Source organism: Rhinoderma darwinii, chromosome 3, assembly GCF_050947455.1.
Source record: "Rhinoderma darwinii isolate aRhiDar2 chromosome 3, aRhiDar2.hap1, whole genome shotgun sequence".
Classification (NCBI taxonomy): domain Eukaryota; kingdom Metazoa; phylum Chordata; class Amphibia; order Anura; family Rhinodermatidae; genus Rhinoderma; species Rhinoderma darwinii.
In genome coordinates, this window is record NC_134689.1 from 299,115,895 (window position 1) to 299,133,242 (window position 17,348).

At 40.8% G+C, this 17,348-nt stretch overlaps 1 protein-coding gene across 1 annotated transcript; it reads right to left on the minus strand.

Moving 5' to 3' along the window:
- Positions 1–6,065: 6,065 nt before the first annotated feature.
- On the minus strand, positions 6,066–17,339 carry MFAP1 (microfibril associated protein 1). The gene is made up of 9 exons (XM_075858117.1): positions 17,164–17,339; positions 15,289–15,505; positions 14,880–15,012; positions 11,215–11,402; positions 10,210–10,318; positions 9,971–10,131; positions 9,561–9,720; positions 9,369–9,458; positions 6,066–8,155 (listed from the first exon to the last, which is right to left on the minus strand). Exons 1-9 carry the CDS (start codon positions 17,240–17,242, stop codon positions 7,973–7,975), a joined length of 1,320 nt encoding a protein of 439 aa, XP_075714232.1. The 5' UTR covers positions 17,243–17,339; the 3' UTR covers positions 6,066–7,972.
- Positions 17,340–17,348: the final 9 nt, after the last annotated feature.

The following is a 17,348-nucleotide window of genomic DNA, read 5'->3' on the forward strand; positions in this document are numbered from 1 at the left end:
TAACCCTTTAGACATTGCGCAGGAATTAAGGCAAAGTAGAGGTGAAATTTACAAAGTTCATTATTTTTTTCCAGAAATTCATTTTGAATCCATTTTTTTTGTACCACAGAAGGTTTTACCCAAGAAATGCCACTCAATATTTATTGCCCAGGTTCTGCAGTTTTAGGAAATATCCCACATATGGCTGTAGCATACTATTGGACTGAAGCACCGGCCTCAGAAGCAAAGGAGCACCTGGTGGATTTTGGGCCTCCTTTTTATTAGAATATATTTTAGGCACCATATCAGCTTTGAACAGGTCTTGTGGAACTAAAACAGTGGAAACCCCCCAAAAGTGATCCCATTTGGGAAACTACACCCCTCAACGAATTTATTTAGGGGTGTAGCAAGAGTTTTGACCGGCCAGTTTTTTTGCAAAAATTTTTGGAACTAGGCCATGAAAATGAAAATCTACATTTTTTCAAATTACATGTAGGTTTAGCTAATTTTTTTTCATTTCCAAAAGAACTAAAGTAGAAAAAGCACCACAACATTTGTAGAGCAATTTCTCCCGAGTAAAAGAATACCCCACATGTGGTAATAAACGGTTGTTTGGACACACGACAGGGCTTAGAATGGAAAGAGCGCCATTTGGCTCTTGGAGCTCAAATTTAGCAGGAATGGTTTGCGGAGGCCATGTCACATTTACGAAGCCCCTGAGGGGACAAAACAGTGGAAACCCCCAACAAGTGACCCCATTTTGTAAACTATACCCCTTGAGGAAATTATCTAGGGGTATAGTGAGCATTTTGACCCCACAGATTTCTTGCAGAAATTTTTGGAAGTAGGCTGTGAAAATGAAAATCTACATTTTTTCAAATAAAATTTAGGTTTAGCTAATTTTTTTTCATTTCCACAAGGACTAAAGGAGAAAAAGCACTGTAAAATTTGTAAAGAAATTTCTCCCGAGTAAAACAGTACCCCACATGTGGTAATAAACGGCTGTTTGGACACACGGCGAGGCTGAGAAGGGAAAGAGCGCCATTTGGCTTTTGGAACTCAAATTTAGCAGGAATGGTTTGCGGAGGCCATGTTGCATTTGCAAAGCCCCTGAGGGGACAAAACAGTGGAAACCCCCAACAAGTGACCCCATTTTGGAAACTACACCCCATGAGGAAATTATCTAGGGGTACAGTGAGCAGTTTGACCCCACAGGTGTTTTACAGAACTTATTGGAAATAGGGCGTAAAAATGAAAATGTAAATTTTTTCAAAGAAAATGTAGGTTTAGGTTTTTTTTTTTCATTTCCACAAGGACTGAAGGAGAAAAAGCACCATAACATTTGTAAAGCAACTTCTCCCGAGTAAAACAATGCCCCACATGTGGTCACAAACATCTGTTTGGACACACGGTAGGGCTCAGAATGGAACTAGCACCATTTGGATTTTGGAATGGTTTCTGGGCGCCATGTCACATTTGCTGAGTCCCTGTAGTACTAGTACAGTGGAAACACCCCAAAAGTGACTCCATTTGGGAAACTGCACCCCCTGAGGAATCATCTAGGGGTATAGTGAAAATTTTGATCCCAAAGGTTTTTTGCTGAATTAATTAGAATTAAGCCATGAAAATGAAAAATAATTTTTTTTCCAACAAGATGTCGTTTTAGATCAACATTTTTCATTTTTACAAAGAATAGAGAAGAAAAAGCACCCCAACATTTGTAAAGTAATTTCTCCCGAGTACGGTAACAACCCATATGTGGTTATAATCAGCTGTTTACATATATGGGAGCATACAGAAGAAAAGGAGCGGTATTTATCTTTTGGAGCGTAGATTTTGCTGGAATGGTTTGCGGACGCCATGTTGCATTTGCAAAACCGCTGATGTACCAAACAAAAGTGACCCCATTTTAGAAACTACACCCCTAAAGGCATTTATCAAGGGGTGTAGTGAGAATTTAGACTCCACAGGTGTTTTTCAGAAATGAATACGCAGTGGATTGTGCAAAGTGAAAATTGCAATTTCTCCACTGATCTGCCCATTCACCGCACAAGATGTTGTGCCCCTAGAGAATCTTACCCCATAAATTGTTAAGCGGGTTCTCCCGGGTATGGTAATGCCTTACTTGTGGCCATAAATTGCTGTTTGGGCACACTGTAGGGCTAAGAAGGGAAAGACCGCCATTTTGAGCATGGATTTTGCTTGGTAATAGTTCTGTTTGGGGTTTTGCTGGTATTTCCGTTTATAATGTGGTGGCATATGTAATCTGTGCGGAGTATATCAGGGGTATATGTAATCTGTGCGGAGTACATCAGGGCATAATAAGAGGGTATAAGAATGGGGTAAATAATACAATTATCCATAGATGTGTGTTACGCTGTGAAGCTATCCGTTATGCACAGACCGGTGTCACACTGATAAACGGTTTTCTTTCTAATCCCCCTTCTGTAATGCTCTGCACCTTTTGGGGACTTTTTCTCCTTTGTAGTTTGGGAAATATTACTGGGAAAGTTTTGCGCTGGTATAATACGGGCGCCCTCGCTTCCAGCGGATGTGCTATGTCCATTCCCTTTCCTAGTTCCTAAATACTAGAGCCCTGAAACTGAAGGAATGTTCCCCTCCGGCCTGCGCATTGAGATGTTTTTCCATCACCGCATTACTAGTGCCATAACGTTTTTCTTTTTCAGTTGATTGAGCGGTGTGCGGGCTTGTTTTTTGCGAGACGGGCTGTAGATTTTATTGGTGCCATTTTAGAACACATACGTCTTTTTGATCACTTTTTATTTCATTTTTTGGTAAAGGAAATTACCAAAAACAAGCAATTCTGGAATAGTTTTTTATTGTTTTTTTTATCGGCATCCACAGTGTGCCCTAAATTACATGTTAGCTTTATTCTGCGGGTCGATACGATTACGGCGATACCAAATTTATATAGTTTTTTTTATGTATTGCAGCTTTTGCACAATAAAATCACTTTTTTTATAAAATCATTTGTTTTCTGTGTCGCCATATTCTAAGACCCATAACTTTTTTATTTTTGCGTGCACGAAACGGTGTCAGGGATTATTTTTTGCGGGACGGATTGTCGTTTTTTATTAGTACTATTTTGGAGTAAATGTGACTTTTTGATCACTTTTTATAGCATTTTTTGGAAGGAGATGTGACCTAAAAACAAAGATTCTGGCGCTGTTTTTCATGTTTTTTTTTTACCGCGTTCACCGTGCGGGATAAATTACATAATAGTTTTGTCGTTTGGGTCGTTACGGACGCGGCGATACCAATTATGTATAGTTTTTTTTATTTTTACGGTTTTTCCCATAATAAAAGACTTACTATGGGAAAAAAGTCAGTTTAGCTTTATTTTTATTTGAAATGTGTGTGTTTTTATTGTTTTACCACATTTTTATTAACTTTTTTTTACTTTTTTTACTTGTCCCACTAGGGGACATGAGGGCCTGATGCCCCGATCGCTACTCTAATACACTGCACTACATACGTAGTGCAGTGTATTAGCTCTGTCAGTTATTCACTGACAGCAAGCCTATGAGGACACGCCGCAGGCGGGTCCTCATCGGCTCCCGTACAAGGCAGACTCGGACGCCATTTTCTGGCGTCCGATTGCCACAGCAACCCAGCGATTGCATCACTGGGTTGCCGATCGGGTGAAAACCTATCAGATGCTGCGCTCTATTGAGTGCAGCATCTGAGGGGTTAATCTGCCGGATCGGAGAATAGCTCCGGTCCTGGCAGTTACAGGAGGGTGCCAGCTGTATAATACAGCTGTCACCCCGCGGTGATGGTGCCGGCTCTGCTTCTGAGCCCGCACCATCACTGCGCCGTATATATACGGCGCTTTGCGGGAAGCACCTCCCGACAGCGCCGTATATATACGGCGGATGTCGGGAAGGGGTTAATAATGTGTAACTTCTGCGATCTGACGAGAGCAGGCACATTCAGCTTAGAATGGCCATTCTAAGCTGATCGCAGAAGTTACACATTATTAAGTCAATTCAACTCATGTATTCATATAAAAACGCTGATTATATATGAAATAATATATGATATACGGCTTTGTGAAAAAATAGATCTATTCAACTTGCAATATATTTTCTTGTGAGTGCTGGGGTAATCGTGAATATATACTTTGGGACTTCAGCCCAACCCCTTTGCACCACATGGTCAACATAGGTGCGCATCCCATATACATTTTTTTCTAGGCATGGGAGCTAAGGCAGGAACACAGTGTGTTGCAGCATGGAGGACGGATCCACAGGGAATCGGCCTACGGGCCGGGCAGACGCCTTGAACACACTAGGATAAATAAGAGGAATACCCTCAGAGTATCATCCATAGGTGATAAACCTCGGCTTAATAACGCGCACGCTTAAAAGCCGGGAAGCAGAAGGTATAATTCATGTAACGAATAAAACACATCGTCCTGTAGGACAGAAGAAAAAAAACACAAGTGGTTAGTGGCTCAGCCCTTCCTATATACCCTGGCTATGCTGGTTAAGTATACGGATTAATTGATTAACCACTCGTGTATTATTTGCTTCTGTCCTAGTAGCCAGACATGACTAACCCATTTGTATTGTGCTGCTGAGGATGATAAGGAAATTGGAATGGTTAACTAGTAACTATTTTGTGTGGTATTACTATCTGTTTTACAAGTAGATACATTTGAATTTAGAAAAATGCTAATTTTTGCAAATTTTCTCGAAAATTTTAAGCTTTTCACAAATAAATATTGGATTTATTGACCAAATTTTTTCACTAACATAAAGTCCAATGTGTCACGAGAAAACAATCTCAGAATTGCTTGGATAGGTTAAAGCATTCCAAAGTTATTACCACATACAGTGACACAAGTCAGATTTGAAAAAATCATGTGTCCACAAGGCCAAAACAGGCTCAGTCCTGAAGGTGTTAAAGTGAGAATAATAAACAAACAACTCAAAATGTACAAATAAACATGTCTGACATTTCCAAAAAGAAAATCCGTGACCAATATAGCCGCCCTTCTTTTCAATAACGGTCATAAGCCGTCCATCCATGGAGTCAGTTTCTTAATCTGTTGACAATCATTTTTTTGTGCAGCAGCAACCACAGCCTCCCAGACACTGTTCAGACAGGTATACTGTTCTCCTTCACCATAAATCGGAGGTTTAAGAAGGGCCCACAAGTTCTCAATAGGGTTTAGGTCCGGTGAGGAAGGGGCCATGTCATCATTCTTTCATCTTTAAGGCCTTTACTGGCTAGCCATGCAGTGGAGTACTTCGCTGCATGCGATGGAGCATTGTCCTGCATAAAAATCATGGTTTTCTTGAAAGATGCAACTTTTTCCTGTACCACTGCCTGATGAAAGTGTCTTCTAAAAACTGGCAGTAGGTTTGGGAGTTGATTGTTAGTCCATCTTCAACACGAAAAGGTCCAACTAGTTCCATCTTTAATAATACCAGCCCATAGCAGTACCCCAACTCCACGTTGCTGGCCTCTGAGTCAAAGTGGAGCTCTGTGCCCGTTACTGATCCAGCCACAGACCCATCCATCTGGTCCGTCAAGAGCCACTCTCATCTCATCAGTCCATAAAACCTTTGAAAAATCTGTCTTCAGATATTTCTTGGCCCTTCTCCCCCTAGAATATGACAGCACTGGAGAAGAACAGGTTCCTGGTCGCTCCACGTTTGATTCTTCCCAAATCTTTAGCAGCTAATTTGCGTTTCTTGCGACTCTGTTGTCTATTTGCAACAAAACGTTTGATGGTTCTGTGATCAGGCCCCAATATCTTAGCAATTTCAAGATACATCCCTGTGAAAGACTTTTAACAATTTATTTTTTTGGGCCCATTTTGCTATAGGAAACAAGCTGCCTAATAATTTTGCACACCTTGATATAGGGTCTTGGTCTCCTTAGGCCTCACCCTCCCTCATTACATAAATACAGATCACATGATATGCTTCATCCAATAAGAAGTCAAGTTTATACAACTTGGAGTTGGAAAATATGAATGAATAAAAATAATGATTTGGTCAAAATATTCACTTGACTAATAATTGTGGACACCGTGTATTAGAAAGTTGCAGAACTTCATTAAAAAAAGATCAAGGTTTATTTACAGAAAACCCCTACAATATATTTGTTGTGTGGCGGTCATGCTGCTAAATGTATTCCAGGGGTAGATGAATATAGACTTTAGGATCCAAACAAAAATAACTTCTATAGACAACAAGAGTAAACAATCCAAAAAGTTGGGTTGCATCAGAAAATAAAGGTGTTTTTTTTTGTGTTTTATTTACAGGTTCAGTAAAACAACAGCTTTATTTCAAGTGTCACATTTCCCCTTAATATGTTAAATGTTCACACAATTGTCCAGGCCAGCTACGGTATTTTTATAAGTCTGGGTTCACACATGTTGTTTTTGTCAAATTTTATTTAAAATGACAGTAAATTATTTTACTGTAATTTTAAAGGTATCTTCACAGTTCAGATTAGCTGCGGATCTTCCACAACAGAATGAATTGCGGAGAATACACAGCGTATTACAGTAGTAAGAGAAGAGTAGATGAGATTTGTATAAATCTCATGCATACACTGCAGAAAAAAAAATCTGCCGAGAAACTGTTTATAAATTGATCTGACATGCTGCGGATTAAAAGAAAAATACCGCAATTTATGCCATGGAATCGCTGCTCTTTTGTTGCGGGTTTTCACCACTATATTCAATTGGGAGGTAAAACCCACAATAGCAAATGTTGTGATTTTTGCGATGGAAAAGCAGCAATAATCGCAAATTATAAAAAAAACGAAAACTTTTTTGGGTTCAAAATAAAATGGCCAATAATTACCCCCTGGGCGTTGTCATAGCAACACGTTCCTCTGTTCTCCGTGCAGCCCGGCCTCCTGGGATGACATGTAATTTCATGTGACTGCTGCAGCCAATCCCAGGAGGCCGGGCTGCAGGGAGAAGAGAGGAACCAGTTGCTATGGCAACAACCAGGGGCAAGTATTGGCTTTTGTTTTCCAGCAGTGTTTCCGCTTTAAATTCGGCACCACTTGGTGCTGTTTTTCGGCCAGAATCCCCGGGTTCTAGTGTGAAGCGTATCCGCCCTGTGTGAACATACCCTAAAACAAAATGCATTACAAAATCGCAACAAAAACTCTACAGAAAAATATGACACTTGCGAAACCAGCCTAATACGTATACACTGGTTTTTCCATTTAAGAAACATGATGGCATTGGTCGTGATTTCTTATCTGGATTTAAATCCTGGGTCGGAATGGGCATCCTATCAGATGCTAAACTACCTTCTAAACACTTTGCTACGTCCAAGGCCTACCGTAGCCATAATTGTTACCGTATGAATGTCAGGTCATAGTTATAATCATGTGTCGAATTTGGTCATTGTGAGCTGTTCGCTATTGACAAAAACAAAATTTCCAATCTCTGTGTTATTGCTATGATTATATGGAAACTACATTAGGGAACAGCAGGACTTTAGCATCTCATCTACCATATCAACGTACTGGTACAGATGTCAATGGAAGATATCAGTTACGTGCACCCTGATGATGGCGATTACCTCGGTTGCTTATGATGGCGATTACGTGGGTTGCTGATGATGGTCACTTTGACCCATCGTTAAAATGCACTCCAATTTTAATACTTGATTCTTGGAACCCTTTAGACCCCTGGACAATGAGGGCTCATGCAAACAGTACAACCATATGCAAATTAGAAAATAGACCAAGAAAATATTCATGCATTCTTTCTATCCTACAACAAAGACTTGAGACAACCAGACACTCTTTAAATTTGAAAAGAAGTATGTATAGTCCAGGGAAAATATTTACATAATGACCATAAATCGTCAAAATAGCCAATAAGCTTGTCAATATTATATATAAAAAAAAAAAAAAGGCAAATGTTCTTTACAATTGTATTTGGGAACTCTATGGGAATTAAAAAAAAAAAAAAAAAATCTCAATTAGTCCATTAATTCGTCTTCCTCTTCTTCACAGATGGTCTCTCAAACACGTCTCTAACACCAGCTGCCTTCTGCTTAAAGAACTTCGTATTCTGGGCGCTCTCTTGTCCCCAAGCAGAGTCAAATGACGTTGTGTCTTGATCAACCAAGTGAGTGTATTTTGTTCGTCCAGAACGACCAAAGTTTTTGACCTGAAGTGAAAAGTGAAGAGAAATAGTTTAAATTGATTTCTATTTAACAATTAATACAAAACGTGACTATTTGATAACTTTTCTATACTAAAGCTGGACATACATTGCATATATATTATAGGGGTATATCCATCTTTAACACCATTTAACAAATTACATATATAATGAATCCACATAAAAAGTTGAGTAAATGTGCATATGCATTGCATTACTTATCTTGCACTGATCCTCAGTTACAGCCGGTATATAAATGCCATAAACAGTTCTGCAGGCTTCAGAGCCAACAACATTTCCTACACGGTCTTGCTGGCTCAATGTCTGCACTCTTTACACTAGGCACTGTGGAGTATTGGGATGGGGGAGCACTGCACTATAGTAGTTCAGCCATAAAATAATTAAAAAAGGGGTTTTCTAGTCCTAAAAAAAAAAAAAATGTATGGCCTAACCTCAGGATAGGCCATCAATATCGGATTGGTCGAGGTCCGACTGTTTTGAAGGGGCCCCAGAACTCATACGAGCGCTGCTTCCCCTTCATTCCCTTTACTGCTGTGAATTGCCGACACACTTGTAGCAGCGCGACGCTTCACAGTATTACAGCCTTCTCCCATTTAAGTAAATAAATGTGAGGGAAGCACCTCTAAATATTAAACTAAAAGCTGGGTGTTTATAGCAGAATAAGTTCTTAAAGGGGTTTTCCAGGCTCCAGATTTTTTTTTTATATATCTGGTGTTTTTTGTGAGAAGCTGTAAAACATGCGATTATTTTTATTTATTTTTTACTTGTGCTTTTTACCCACTATGCTGGTCGCCGACTCACACTGCTGTGTTGCCCCTGCACTTCCGGAAGCATGGCATGACAGTAGTTTCAGTAATAGCGGAAAACTACGCATCCCAAGTGGCGTCTCAGCTTCAGCAGCACAAGTTCAGTAGCTCAGAATAGCAACCAAGCCCAATGTACTGCTCGTGATTGATGACATGCCAGACATTGGGGGAGTTACGTACATGTGATGAATGTACGGTACATCGTCCATCACAGTAACAAGAGATTGCAATACCAATAACGCAAGTCAATTACAAGTAGTTCTAATAGCGATTATAGGAACAATGGTTAAATAAAAAATTTAAAATGAAGTGGGAACACCCCTTTAAATACAGCAATACAGAAAATCCAGGTTTAATTTGTCTAAATGTAAATATTACAATACAAACTGTACCTGCATGACTTTTGGCAGAATGGTTTTGTTAAAGTGGTCCTCCAATGTAGGAGCACTGAAATCTCTTTTGTACACGTCCTCATCTTCATCCTAAAAGAAAAAAATATATATGCCATGAAATCATTTTCTATAAAATTTCTTGTAAAACTAGAATAAAAGACATTTTAATGTCATCAGTGGATCAACTCCTACCATGAAGAACGCTCCTCTGTGGTAGTATTTCTGGAGGAACTTGTATTTTCCTTTCAGTGCTTTGTTGGTTATTATCTTGCCATTGGCACGAAGCTCTGCTCTGCGCTCCTCCTCGGTCATGTTACGCATGCGTTCAATCTCGGCCTTCTCCTTCTCCATTCTATTATGGGATTCAGGGAAAAGGAAATAAATCATGACCATTTTGAAATTGTAACCCTAGTGTGTACTCAATGGCTAATTTGTGGCAATAAATTTACCTGCACAATGCGAATAAAGGTCCTGGATACAATCAATATTTAATACACAGTAAAACCATGTTAACTTTGTAATATAAATCCAAGATTGTATTAATATGCTATGAAATAATATAGACATGAATATAATAATAAAAAAAAAAACAACAAACATACGCTTCTCTTTCTTCACGGTCACGCTTGATGCGTTTCAATTCTCGTACTTTCCAGGCCTCATACTCTTCCTCATCATTCTCATCATCTGTGTTTAGAGCATCCAGTGCAGCTAGGGACCTCTTGTTCTCCTCGATCTCTTTCTTTGCCTCCTCTTCTACAATCTGCAAGACAAGTGGGTGTTAAACTGCTTTGATGTGACAGCTGACCTGTCATTTTTCAGACCTAGGATGAATACTTACCTTTAATGTGTATTTACGTCTTTCCTCCGCCATACGCTTGGCTTCTGCCTCTACTTCTTTCTGCTTAATTGCTTCAGCTTCTCTTTCCTGAACGGTTACCCTGTCCTTCCTGAAAGAGGTAGGATTCACAGAGTTAGCTTTTGTCTTTCTGTCAAGGAGATTTGCTGCTCGATATTGAAAATTCTGTTAGATGATCTTTAGCTACAGACTGCAAAAGGTTGTAGTGTGGTACTAGAAAGCAATTGACAGAATTCAGTAGTACTCCACCATCGGCATTGTAAGGGATGATCTCAACAGGTTAGGGCATAAATCTTACATTCAGATTTTATAATCGATTTCCGGTGCTAGCACTGCCTCGTGCGTTGGTTACAAAGACCTTGTAAAAAAACAGGAGTCCTCTGTAAAATATCCAGGAAACATTTGCCATACTGCACTTAAAATGTTGAGGAAATTAAATTAGAAATATCAAAGTTGTCTCGCTTCAAACCGCATTAACCATGCTTACTTCACAATTTTCTAACACAAAAGTGGTGTACATAAACAATGTGAAAGATTTTTTCAAATTTTTTTTTTATAGTTTACAATATTGCATATTTTTAGTACCACTGCAAGTTAATTTGAAGTTACTGGTTCAACAATTGCTGATTCTCTACTCCAAAGTCCACATGGCAACACTTCCTGTGAGTGCTCTGGCCTTGTTCAGCATTGTCATAGGGTCGTCCACATCCTATCTGGCCTGAATATTGGCAGTTATGTGTGTATTTGTTGTGTGAACATGGGTGGTGAACTGGATCTACACAGCATCCCTATGACAAGGCTGGACAAGGCCAGTGCATAGTACAGGAACTCTTGTCATGGGGAACATTAGGGTAGAATGGTTGGAGGCTTTTGTCCTGCCTCTTCAAGCACGGATAACAGAAATAAGAAGAAAGCTTTTTAAATAGAATACTTCTGATAGTTCTCCTTGAAAAAAAATGCAATAAGTCCAAAGCCTCATTTACTCACTTTCTAATAAAAACTGGTTTCAGTCTTGGTTCAGTTTCATCTTCACTGTCTGTGTATTCCTCATATTCGGATTCAGACGCTGACTCGTCTCCTGATTTCCATTCATCTTCCACCTCCATCACTTCCATCTCATCATTTTTCCTCTCTGCAGCTCTCTCGCGCATCATTGTACGACGACGCTCAATTTCCTAACAAATACACAGAGAGGACTGAACTAAAAACGCATAAAAGTAACACACTGGTCACAAGACAAGTATTTTGGGTCAGGGAGTCATCTACAGAAAAAAAATAGTATTTAAAGAAATATGTGCATTGTCCCATTAAAGGAGTTATCCCACACATCATTTTATTACCAAAGGTCCTGAAATATGTTAATAGCTGTTTCAAAGTCATTTGCAGTGTTTCTCGCATAAAACATCTTTTTTTGGTTCCATGTGTCCCTCTTAGTACTGCTGCTAATCTGTGCTGCTGGGGGAGGGACTGAGCAGAATCCATCTCCTTCCCCCTCTGGTAGCAGAATATTTGGTAGTCCCTACTTACTTCCCTGCAGAAGGAGTCTCCTCAGCTATACTGCAACGCTACTGCAGAGGCTCTGCTCCTTACCTGACAAGCAGGGAAAAAACATTTATATTGGCTGCACTGCAGGGAACAGAGGATCACTATGCCGAGAACGGGCTGTCGGGAGAGTGACTGAGTAAGCATGTCCACCAACATTTACCTCATTAGGTAGACATGCACATTTCTATACACTTTGAACACCAGGCGGCGTTATACTATGTAAGTAAATGTTATAGCTCTTGAGACAACCCCTTTAACTGATTGACTTATTGCAGGGCATCTAAAATACAAAAAAAAAAAAAACAGGTGCTCCTATGCACCCTGTTTGGTTAAAAGGGTTTTCTAGGAAATAAAAATTCATGACGTATCCTCAGGATAGGCAATTAATAGCTGATGGGTCCAGGTCCGACTCCCGGAACCCCCACCGATCAGCTGTTTGTTTGTTTTTTTTAAACATTATTGATTTTTCATAGCTAAACAATAAGCAATAATGTATGACTGGTACAAAATAAAATACAGTATATACATGGTAACAGACTGTCTCATTACAGAAGATGTATAAATGTTTAAACAACAGTTTAACCAAGCCAAACAACCCCCAAAGTCCAAGGACACAAAGTATATTATTGGAATGTGTTTACAAGAACAGCCAGATCCTAATTTCTAAGCAGGTACGCTACATATCAATAAATACCTCTTTCCCAAAATTCTCTAACATTTCAGGTTCCCAAGCGTACCATCAATGTCCCTAGTCAAGTACCACGATGTGTAGTAAAAGGGGGTCATCAGCTCCGTATTTTAGTTTGGTTGGAAATGTTTGCATATGAAAGTTTTCCATTTCTGGAAGAACTTTGAGGCTTTAGCTTCTGCAGTACATTCAATTTCTAGCCTATCCATATGTAGAATTTTTTTCATTTGTGATATTAGTTCAGCAATTGTTGTAACCTGTGGTGTAAGCCAGTATGCTGCGTTTAGCCTCCACCAAAAATGCGTGCAACGCTTGCAAAGAGCGTGAACAGTCCGGTAGCACATGGAATAAAAGGGGTAGGGGGTCCATGGGAAGTGACATCCCCCAAGTGTTCTTATAAACACGAATATTTCTTCCCAGTACGGTACTAGTTTAGGACATCTCCATTACCCATGTATAAGGTTCGTTTTGAGGTTGTTGCACCTTGGGCAAGCCACCAGCCTATCTGGAGCATTAGGTTGTGGGGGTATGTCAAAGCCATAGATGGATCTATGTAGGAATTTAAAGTGGGTTTCCCTCCATTGCTCATTTATAACCGCCTTTCCCACCCTTGACCATCCTTCTAATAGCTTTTTTGTCAAATCCAAGTCTGGAAATTCTCTGCTCCAGGCCCTGAACATCAAAGATGTTGTAGATTTGGCCTGTTTTTCTTTCAACGTGCCATAGATACATAGTTGGTACGATTGAAAAAAGACACGTCCATCAAGTTCAACCAAGGGACGGGAAAAGGGAAGGGAAACATTTCTACACATAGGAGCTAATACATTTAAGTTCTAGGAAATTATCTAACCCTTTTTTAAAGCCGTCTACTGTCCCTGCTGTGACGGCTCCTGCGGTGACTATTCCATAGATTCACAGTTCTCACTGTAAAGAAGGCTTGTCGCCTCCGCAGGTTGAACCTTTTTTTCTCCAGACGGAGGGAGTGCCCCCTTGTTTTTTGAGGGGGTTTTACATGGAACAGGATTTCACCATATTTTTTGTATGTGCCATTCATATATTTATATAAATTAATCATGTCCCTCCTTAGTCGTCTCTTTTCAACTTAAATTCTCCAGGCCCCTTATTAGCTTTATTTTAAAATATCTGCATGTTTTAGGAGAAGGGGATGGTTTGCATTGGGTACAATCGTTTGGGGAAGCTAACCATCCTAATTAAGTGGCATTTACCCATAAAGGAGAGGGGCAAGTGGCGCCAGCGTTTTAGTTAGTTAATGATTTTAGATATTAAGGGAGGGTAGTTCAGTATATATAACGAGTCGGGAGTGCAAGTAATATGTATCCCTAGGTATTTGATAGAATTTTTAGATAAGGTAACTGGAATGTGGCCCAGTTGGGGGAGGGCTTGTTTCTTGACAGATCTAGTAATTCACATTTATTGACATTCACCTTGAAGCCAGATTGTAACTCAAAAGTTTTCACCAGATCGAAAACTCGAGGAAGATTCTGAAGAGGATCAGATAAAAACACTTATCAGCTGTTTTGAAGGGGCCGCAGCGCTCGCACGAGAACTGCTTCCCCTTACTTTCTTCTTGCTCCCGGTGAATGTACGACACACATTTACCTGCGATTCACAGGTATTGCAGCCTTTTCTCCCATTCACTTCAAAAGGAGAACAGGCGGCATACCTGTGAATCACCGCTACATCCGTGTCAAACATTCACAGTGAGCAAGTAGAAAAAAACAGCTGATCGGCAGGGTCCTGGGATTCGGACCCTGACCCATCAGCTGTTGATGGCCTATCCGGATAGGTCATCAATTTTTATTGGCTGTAAAACCGCTTTAAGACCCCATGCACACGAACTTGCTTTTGCGGCCGCAATTCCCCCGAAAATCCACGGGAGAATTGCGGCCCCATTCATTCCTATGGGGCCATGCACACGACCGTGGTTTTCACGGTTTGTGCATGGCCCCGGAGCCCTGACCGCAGAAAGTACGGGCAAGCCTTATTACGGCCATGTTCAGCGGTCCAGGCTCATTAAAAATAATGGCCGTGGCCATGTGCACAGCCCGCAATTTGCGGGCGGCCCGCGGCTGTCACTCCGTGGCCGTCCGACCCGGAAATCACGGCCGTGCACATGGCTACGGTCGTGTGCATGAGGCCTAAGCGTTCCAGGGAGAAACCATATGTTCACTTCCACGGCACACAAGTATGTAATGTTAATCAGCCAAGCGGGAACCTCATTTACTATACTGGAACCCCCCGATGGCTTGTTTTCCACCTGGTTGCAGACTCTTTAAGGCAATGTACACAGATTTATTCAATATGTAAATCATCTGGACTATAATATTTCAATTTAAGGATGAGATCAGAAAAATGTTGTGTAGGGAATTGTGTAGTGTAGGTGTATGTAATAACTCACCTCATCATCCACCTCTTCCTCCTCCTCCTCACTGGTTTCTTCCCTTTCCACATGCCAGTCTTCTCCTGGTTCAGACTCGGACTCGCTTTCACCCACCACCTCAGGCTCTACAATCTTACGGTGTCTAGCCAATCTGGCAAAAAAATATTTGAAGGACTCATGAAGAAGTGTTGGAATATGATGCTATAAATGGGGGGGGGGGGGGGGGGGGAGGGTTGAGTGTAGAAGTAAACAAAACAGTGATCTCAAGAGTCAGTATCGGTCTCATGTAAGAGCCGACACTGACAAATGGGAGGTTTTACTGGCAAATTGACATTAGAGACATTACATGTCTGCCTGATGAAGTCCTGTGACTTTTACACTAAGATGATTTGCACAAGAGTGAAGGGGATATAAAGAGACGGGTTACCTCTCCTCCACATCCTCATTCATACGGTTCTGCAATCGAAGCAGACGAGGATCACTGGTGCTTTCTTCAGGCGGTTCCTCCACTTCTACATCCTGCTCTTTCCCTTTCTTAATAAACTGGAACTCCTCATCTTCATCAGATGATTCCATCGGCGCATAGTCTGGTCTTTTACCGGAGACATATCGCTTGACCTTCACCTTTTCCATCGATATTTCACCTAAAGTCGGTCAAAGTCAGGTTAAAGCAAGTAAAGCTTGAGATTGACTATATAATGTATTATCCTTCATACAGAAGCACCACACACAGCAGTATATAGAGAGAGCACTCCCAATGATGCCCACAGTCTAACATCCCCATCAGAAGAACACACCAATCACGGGCATTTAATCATGGCATCTTTATGGACTAAAGAAACCCACACAATTAATAATGCCATAAACTGTACAAAAACGCTGCGTGTCAATCCAGCCTATATAGGGGACATTATATGCCTTTTTGTATATATGATAGGTATGCTGTATTTATGTTGTGTAGTTCCGGAAAAGTTGGCCAGTCCGGTGGGCTGCACTTATGCGTATTTATGTGGCCAGTAATGGGGTGTATATATGGTATGCCATTTGACTGCGTTTTCCCTCCCAGTAGATGAACAGTCAAAGGCTGTATCGCTCAAAGACGGTTATGTTAGAATGCACTGAAATGTTGTGACCGCTTATTGTAAAGGCAAATGATGGTTGGCTCGCTGGAAATCCAAATTGCGCTGTTCTCTGACAGGGCAGTGTGTACGTGACAGATGTTCTTTCGGACTAAACACACAAGGTTTATTACATGGAGCTGGCTTACACTTTTATTACATGCCTCATTTCCATCCTCCAGCTCTGATCTTTAGTTGTATTTGTTTATATACAGCACATTATACGTACAAAATGTATACACAGATCTATCGATTTCTACCAAAGTTCTAGGCCTGTACCAGTCATTCGGTTACCATAGAAATATCACTTATCGATCTGTCCGCTTGTTATGTCATATGTCACACCGCTTTTTCCCCTGACCTCTTTTTATGATATAGAACACCGCTTATCCCTCTGACCACTTGTTATGTGATATATAACACCGCTTATCCCTCTGACCACTTGTTATGTGATATATAACACCGCTTATCCCTCTGACCACTTGTTATGTGCTATATAACACCGCTTATCCCTCTGACCGCTTGTTGTGATATATAACACCGCTTATCCCTCTGACCACTTGTTATGTGCTATATAACACCGCTTATCCCTCTGACCACTTGTTATGTGCTATATAACACCGCTTATCCCTCCGACCGCTTGTTATGTGATATATAACACCACTTATCCCTCTGACCGCTTGTTATGTGATATATAACACCACTTATCCCTCTGACCGCTTGTTATGTGATATATAACACCACTTATCCCTCTGACCGCTTGTTATGTGATATATAACACCGCTTATCACTCTGACCGCTTGTTATGTGATATATAACACCGCTTATCCCTCTGAACGCTTGTTATGTGATATATAACACCGCATATATAACACCGCTTATCCCTCTGACCGCTTGTTATGTGATATATAACACCGCTTATCCCTCCGACTGCTTGTTATGTGATATATAAAACCGCTTATCCCTCGGACCACTTGTTATGTGCTAAGTCCGCCCATAGCATACGTTCACTAAGCTATGACAAGATGGAAATATATATCACAGCCTAGTGAAATAAACACTGCCAGCAGATGAATCCTGGAGCTTTTATTAACGTACTGCTGTTTACATTGATGCATAGATTTGCGGCCTACTACAACAAAACTCTCCCATTACTGCCAGCAGGTTGCACACAGTCACTTTACCTTTCTCATTGCGGACAGGTACGGCTCCAGCCGTAGACTGGATCGGAGGCTGCTTGTTGAGCGCGCTGGAGGACGACATGGTTTCGGTAATCGTTCAAAACCGACAAAGGTACGTAAACTATAGCCTCCAGAAACCTTGGAGGACCAAAAACCACAGAGACGAATCTGCAGGAAGAAAGGCCGGT